General features: G+C 36.5%; 1 protein-coding gene across 1 annotated transcript in view; it reads left to right on the top strand.

Annotated features, from left to right (window-relative positions):
• Window positions 1-8289, top strand: part of LOC107600283 (S-adenosylmethionine mitochondrial carrier protein) — a 52186-nt gene that overhangs the window by 32177 nt on the left and 11720 nt on the right. The window contains exon 6 of the mRNA XM_016292132.1: window positions 5848-5892. Coding sequence (XP_016147618.1) covers window positions 5848-5892 — 45 coding nt within the window. The remainder of the gene's footprint in view (window positions 1-5847; window positions 5893-8289) is intronic.

The raw sequence follows: 8289 nt of genomic DNA on the forward strand, positions 1-8289 counted from the left end.
GGTCACAGGTTTCATGTTTAAAATACATACTCACACACACACACACACACACACACACACACACACACACACACACACACACACACACACACACACAGTATTGTGACAGTGGTGAGCAAACATGCCTGTACAAACACAAATGTGACACCCAAACGTGCACGCACACACACACACACACACACCTGTGATGAGACTCATAAATCACTCAGGACACAAACAGGTTTAGTGACATGTTTGACTTTGGCAGATGGCTTTGCATAATAAAACTCTCTTTCACCCCTCCTGCTCTCCACCTCCAATTTGTTCATGTTTGTTCCTCTTCGCACTTCAACAAGCTGTCAGTTAAAAGCTTCGGCTGATAAATATGCTTTTGTTACTGCATCAGTGTGTGATGTGTTTGCACACTCACAGACAATCGCACGTTTCTGTTTGTACTTGCAGATACTGTCAGTATGCTTTGCTATGTATTAGTTGTGTGTGTGTGTGTGTGTGTGTGTGTGTGTGTGTGTGTGTGTGTGTGTGTGAGGAAGGGCCTGTAAAAGTGACCATTTTCCGCAGCTCTCAGTAATAAATGAGAGTTAGTCTGTGGGTTCCTCCAGTCCATCTGCTGTTTTCATACCCAGCGCTGCTGAATCACGGCTCAGCTGATGAGATATCCATCTGGCCCTCATCTACTTCCTGTCACTGTGCCTCATTCGCTTTTCTTCTTTTGCTGAGTGTCTCTGGAGTGGTCTGTATGTCGTCCCTCTAGGGTTGAGAAATATCCTTTTTCCACTCTGCTTTAATAATTCTTCTTTTTATTTCAGTACTGCACGGATGCCGTCTTCCCTCACACTGAAACACACTGTAGACAGAACTGCAAAATCAAGACTGTACTTCTGTTTTTCCAATACAGCTTCTCTTTCCATTGGCAATATTTTAATTTCAGCTTTAATTTTCTTGGATTTATTGGACTTTTACAATGACCATCTCCTTTTTATCATTCATTCAACCTCTCTGTATCTCACTCTTTCACTTTCTGTTTTAATATTTATAATTTGATCTTATGCCAAATTTTTTTTTAAGTGTGTCTGAAGTGTCTAAACACTTTCTGTATTCATTCATTCATTGTCATTCAGTGTGCCTCTCCTGTATTGGTTTTTGATATTAACTTAATGCAAAGATATTTATACATTAAGTGTGGCTGAAATGTCCAAACGCTTTTTGTTTGAACATTTATTGCTATTTATTATTAATATTGTATTTATTATTTTAAAGACTCAGACTCATAAATCTTGTTGTTGTTTGTGAAATTTTTTTTTTTCCGACAGTGTGCCTCTGCTGTCTTTTTTTTTTAAAGCCACTTGATCTCATATTGATTTAATGTAAACACATTTATACAGTGTGGCTGAAGTGTAAAAAAATACTAATATTAATTATTTTTATTAGTGATATTTTGTTTTTATTGTTTTATTTAATTTAATTTTTTTAATTATTCAACCCGACATGTTTTTGTGAAATATATATATATTTTTTTACATTTTCTTTAATCATCGACACCAACTTATTAAATCTTGTGCTTTCATACAACTGATAGATATAGTCCACTATTTAATTGACATATTTAATTTAGATTTAAATGAAGAAAAACACATTGGATCACATTTTAATCAAAGCAGATTGAAAATGAATGCGATTTTAAATGAATCCAATCGAACTGAATCAGATTTCAGACTGATCTCTGTTCCTTTCTCCTCTCATTAGTATTCATCCAGTACCGTCTGACCTATTAAAGCCATTTGTCAAATAGCATGCAAAGCATCCCCTGTCCAATCAAGCTTCATTTAAATGCATTTTGACATCTGTTTTCCTAGATATCACACTGGTGGCTAGGAGCCTGACAGTGAAGAGCACTGCAGCATACTAATATTCTCATGGGTAACCCGTCACAAACAAGCAGCCAGCCCTATCTCTCAATGATAACGTACCTGACAGTTACACCTGGTGATATCGACATGGACAGCAGAGAGAGTGTTTGATGCACATCAGCATGTTGTTGTTTGTCTGTTGTCTCCAAATCGACAAAACCACACACTCTATCGTAATGGCTTGGTTTTTGGTGCAGGAAACCTTGACTAACATTACAAATGCACTTCAGGAATGAAGTGTAATACTAATGTGCTTAAACTGATATCGGTACAGCTGGTTTGCAGTCAGACCACACTGTTAAATGTGCCGTCATCTGGACCGACTCGTCCTCAAGAAGAAGCCTTCTGGCCTTTTGTCAAAAACCTGCTTTCTATCCTTCTGTCTTTCCGTATCCGTCATCTCCTCTCTCTTGTCAACCATTACAGCCTTATCAATATAAATCTGACCATCTGTGTTGCTCAGGCGCCCCGTCTCTGCCAGAAGTGTTAAACTTACGCATAAATCAGCTGTGCCTCGTTTCTGTTTGCAGATTCCTCTAAGCGTTCCTCCTGAGCACGGAGGCGCTGCATTTACCATGTTTGTAATAAAAGACAGGTGGCTGATTTAGCTTTTGGAAAAAATGCACAAAGACGTACACACTCCTCAGTGTCAGGTCACATTGCACCAATCTGTTCTGTTTTGAAATCGGGAAAACGGGAAATACCGGAGCTTTGGCAGTCCGCATGATGCCCATGCAGTGCTGCTTCATTGTGTTCGTCATGTTAATTTTTGCCAAATCTTTTGAAAGTTAAGCCAATGAGAGCTTTGTTTTCATAGTCAGCCTTTTTTACTGTATTAGATTACGCTCAGTTTGTGCAAAGAGTTGTTTCCAGTAAAGAGTTTTGGATGGAGCTCAGGGGTTCTTAAACTGACCTGATGTTCAGTATGAGTGTGGAAAAAGAGTGCAGATTATGGAAATGCATAATTTTTTAATTAAGAGGGCAAGCTATGCTAAGCAGCGGTATTGCTCATACTTGGTATTTTTTATTCAGAACATCAGCACATAACTCGTCCCTCATCTTTGAGTAATGAAAATGAATAATTTGTTAATTAAATCTGATTTGGCGGCTGTTTTTTAAAGCGCTTGGTTGTTCAGTGTCTAACAAACACAAACACAATAACTTCATTCAGAAAACTTGGCTTGGCAACCCCTTAACAGTCACTTTAAAAACTTTACCAATTGCATACATAAATATTGAAGCGTGCGTGATGCTCGCGGTGTTTTCAGCCTCTGCCGTCTCAATATATACTTGAAAACATAATCTCTAGCACTGCTCTGAGAGTCACTTCATTGCAGATTCCTCTAAGCGTTCCTCCTGAGCACGGAGGCGCTGCATTTACCATGTTTGTAATAAAAGACAGGTGGCTGATTTAGCTTTTGGAAAAAATGCACAAAGACGTACACACTCCTCAGTGTCAGGTCACATTGCACCAATCTGTTCTGTTTTGAAATCGGGAAAACGGGAAATACCGGAGCTTTGGCAGTCCGCATGATGCCCATGCAGTGCTGCTTCATTGTGTTCGTTATGTTAATTTTTGCCAAATCTTTTGAAATCTTTTGAAAGTTAAGCCAATGAGAGCTTTGTTTTCATAGTCAGCCTTTTTTACTGTATTAGATTACGCTCAGTTTGTGCAAAGAGTTGTTTCCAGTAAAGAGTTTTGGATGGAGCTCAGGGGTTCTTAAACTGACCTGATGTTCAGTATGAGTGTGGAAAAAGAGTGCAGATTATGGAAATGCATAATTTTTTAATTAAGAGGGCAAGCTATGCTAAGCAGCGGTATTGCTCATACTTGGTATTTTTTATTCAGAACATCAGCACATAACTCGTCCCTCATCTTTGAGTAATGAAAATGAATAATTTGTTAATTAAATCTGATTTGGCGGCTGTTTTTTAAAGCGCTTGGTTGTTCAGTGTCTAACAAACACAAACACAATAACTTCATTCAGAAAACTTGGCTTGGCAACCCCTTAACAGTCACTTTAAAAACTTTACCAATTGCATACATAAATATTGAAGCGTGCGTGATGCTCGCGGTGTTTTCAGCCTCTGCCGCCTCAATATATACTTGAAAACATAATCTCTAGCACTGCTCTGAGAGTCACTGCTCTGAGAGAACATTTTACAATTTCTTTTGAGTAAAACTATCATCATATCATATACAAACAGAAACCTAAATGTCTTCACAGCAACCTGTCAAAATAAAAGTTCGGTTTAACTTGAAGAATCCGTAACTATATTAATAGAAATATTAGTAATAGTAATAGAAATATTACTTAATGTAATGATACTACTACTACTACAAATAAAACATTGTTTTTTAAAGGAATATTTACCAGAAAAATTATTTAGCTGAAAGATATAAATACGTAACACAATATTTCTTAAATAAAAAATAAATAAATAAAATGATAATAATAAATTAGTGTTTTTTGATAAACATCAATTAATTAGAGATGCTTTTGTTTATTAATATTTAATGAAACTATTCAAATGGAATCCAGAAAATTAATGGAAAACAGAATTTGGTTAAAATAAAAAAGATTTCATAGAGCCATAGAAATGTAATTTTTGTTAAACTTGTAATAAATTGCTGTTTAATATTTTAAGTATCATGATTTCAATTAATTAGACATTCTTTTTTGATCAATACAATTTAATTTAACCATTAAAACAAATTCTAGAAAACTTAAAACAGAAAAAAGTGGAATTTGAAAAAAAAAAAATAAAACAGAATTTGGGAAAAAATCGAACGGATTTCAATGAGCCCTACCTAAAAACTCACAGCACCATCTAGAATTCCCTAAACGGCACCTTGTCATCCACTCACACCACCTTAGAAGCTACCTGGCAACACCCTAGCAACCACTCTAAACACTTTAGAAAATACCTGGCAACACCCCAGTAACCATAAAGCATTTGTTGTATCAATTATCTCTCTCATAATGCATCAGATCAGCAACTCTCATTCAAAATGAATGACTTCCGGTCACTTTGTCACTGCAAATCGCTGTCTGGGTGAATAAGCTTTCTTGCCTGTAGCATGACCTTCATATGGATCGGATCTCTATTTTTCCTCTCTCGCTGTCTCTGTCTCTCTCTCTCTCAGGATTTTGGGATTTTGTCAGCCCACTGTTCAGCAGTACCATCGATTTCCTCTCTTTTAGCTCCGCTGTGCCTGATTGGGTGAAGAGGAAGATTTCTGCCACCTCTCTCTCTTTTGTGCTCTGTCTTTTTCTCTCTCTCTCTCTCTCTGACCACAGACTCTTCATTTATTTATCATCTCTCTCTCACTCTTATACCTCACACTTCCTTCCAGACGTGCAGACATCAGCATTAAAACAGTTTGACACATGAGATAAATGGCCAGTGCTTGTGGTTGAACATGTTGCCACAAGTCATCCATTTTCTTTTACAGAAGACGAAAGCGCTAAGAGATCATTTTTTTCCTTTCCCCCCAGTGAACATCATCATGGCATTATTTTGGTTGCTCTAAATGAGGTTTTTCATTAATGTCAAAAGTTTTTTTTCTACAAAACTGTGTGTAATCTGTCACTTTATGACAGACTTTGTATCCAGTCTTAAGAATTTTATTAGTTCGCAAAAATTCTGTCATTATTTATTTTCCTTAATGTGATTCCAAGCTGTATGATCATTTTTTTTTGGGATGAAAAATGATACTTTTAATAGTGCTTTTTACCGTTTTTGAAACTTGACAGCCTGGATCTCCATTCACTTTCATTATGTAGAATAGAGCAGCTAGTATATTCATTAAAAGACAAAAAAATCACAGGTTTGGAATGACATGAGGGTGAATAAATGACAATAGAATTTTGTTAGGTGAACTATTCCTGTTCTCTGATCTAGCCTATATATAACTTTTTATATCTTTTAATTTCAGATCCCATTCTCGCTGGTTCAGTTTCCACTCTGGGAGTACCTAAAGGTATGATTCCGATTTTTTTCTCTCTCACTTGCTCTCATTTCAATCTAATTTGGCCTCATAATTTCGCTCCAATATAGGAATAATGGCCTGGTAATGGTCTGACACATTTACACCTCAATCTCCAGACACTTTGCCTCGATATCTGTTAATAACTCTCTTTTTAGGTGCTCTCAAAATGACGCTGCATTTTATTGGTCACCCTCACCGGTGGCTAAGCGGAATCATAATTTCTCGCAAGCCTTGAGTCTTAACCAACTGTCCATTTCCTTCTTCATTGTCTGGTCCGGGCCACATAAAAGTCGTTTTTCTTCCAAAAAAAAAAAGGCCCAGTTTGTGAGGGTGACATAATGTCTCCAGGGCGAGAGCAGAAAATTCCATTAGCGCTCTTGGCCTAGCGGCCGGAGCACATGCAGCTGTGGGCGAGCGTTAACCACGATTCTCGCGGCGTAATAAGGAGTGTCATTCATGGCACTCATTCTCTTTGTGACACGTTCAAAGGCATTCTCTTACTCCTTCATTCTTCCATGTTTTCAGCCTCTCTGGCCATCTGTGTGGAACCGTTGGAATGTGAGAGTCTTTGCTAAACTCTCTTTCAATAGTGCATGGCTTTGAAAAGCAAGAAAGCGTAGATTAGACAATGGTATGAGATGCCAGTGTTGGTTTTAAACGGCTGCTCTCGCTTCATTGGTTATTTTCAAGCGTTCCACATTCTTTCAAATGTGCACTCGGTTTTAAATGACCCTGGAAATTAATTTTTAGGACAAAAATAACAAAATGTGTGGTGGTTTCAGAGTAAGGTTAATTCAGCAAGAGGTTTTTATTCTGGACACAGATTCGGGCATTAAGGGGAGACTACCCGTACACTACCAGTGGATTAGAATTGAAATTCAATGGTTTTATATTTTGGCTATGAAAGAGTAAGAGTGCAACTTAAAAGTGAAATGAAAGAAAAAAATCAAATATCAGTGTATTAAAGGGATAGTTCACCTAAAAATGAAAATTCTGTCAACATTTACTGTCTTTTCAAGCCTGTATGGCTTACTTTCTTCTGTGGAACATAAACATAAGATATTTTTAGAAACGTCTGTGTTATTGTTTTTTTCCCACCACTTAATGGTTACAAACATTGTTCTATGGAACACAGAATAAGAAATTTTGAAAAAAATCTAATCATACAAATTTGGAATGACATGAGGTGACAGATTTTTTTCATTTTTAGGTGAACTGTTCCTTTAATTAAAAATAATAAATAAATAAATCCCTTTTCAAATTGACAGATAAATGATTTAAAGGAATTTAATTAATGTTGTTGAATAACATACATGCAACATTAAATACCTATATAGTTAAATGTAGCTATAAATAATAAATTGATATTTCAGTTGCCAGTCAAGTAAAAAAAAATGCAGTTCACAGATCTGTGGACCAAACAACGAGCTTACATTTAACATTTTAAGCACTACAATGAATAATTACACCGTTTTAAATATTTCCATTTGTCAACTTGGAAAAACGTTTTTTTTTTTATTCCAACAATATTGTTCCTCTGTGCCTTAATCATTATAGCAGCAGTGTGTACTTCCTTTTTCCTCAAAGAATTAAGGCCCGTTCACACCAAGCACGATAACTATAAAGATAGCGATAAAGATATAGTTCTAAAAATCGTTCTCAGTATTAAAGAATAGCAGAGTTCACACCACAACTATAACGATAAAGGCACAGAGAAACAATATCGTTGGAATCATTTTCAGAACGATTTTTTCCAGCTGATGAACGATACAAACATAGACAGCCAATCAGAATCCATCCTACTATAATGAGCTTGAGAATTTAAAGCGGCAGGCGCATGTGCGAAGAAACAGACGATATCGTTCACTGGTTTGGATGCTAATATCGTTATCTTTATAGTTATCGTTCTTGGTGTGAACTGGGCTTTAGAGTGATTATTAAAACTTCATAGTTATCATCATTGGTGTGAGCAGGCCTTGAGTCTACCATAAAGAGTGAAATACAAAGTATTTTTCTAACTGTGAGAAATTTGAACCATTGCATCCTTATTTTAAACCGTCATCCTTGTGTCTTTACGTGTGTATATTTTCTGCTTGTCACATTCAGAGATCTTCGAGCAGCTGGATTGTTGTAATAATAGAGTGTAAAGCAGTGGAAGAGATACTGAATTAAGTGTCCTGCATGCTTTATTACTACACAAATTCTCTCAAAAGCACAAAAATAAGGGTCCATATCAGGATTTTCTTTGCTTTTTTTAATAAAAAAAAAAGAAAGTTTGATGAACAGTACTTTGCGCGTGTTTTGTGTTGGGCCGCACACAAGCCTGGCAAGCATTTCATGTTGAGAAATCAATCCCCAAGTATCACCAAACCAGTTCTCAAGTCATTC

Source organism: Sinocyclocheilus grahami, unplaced genomic scaffold, assembly GCF_001515645.1.
Source record: "Sinocyclocheilus grahami isolate Dianchi unplaced genomic scaffold, SAMN03320097.WGS_v1.1 scaffold281.1, whole genome shotgun sequence".
In the NCBI taxonomy this organism is placed as follows: domain Eukaryota; kingdom Metazoa; phylum Chordata; class Actinopteri; order Cypriniformes; family Cyprinidae; genus Sinocyclocheilus; species Sinocyclocheilus grahami.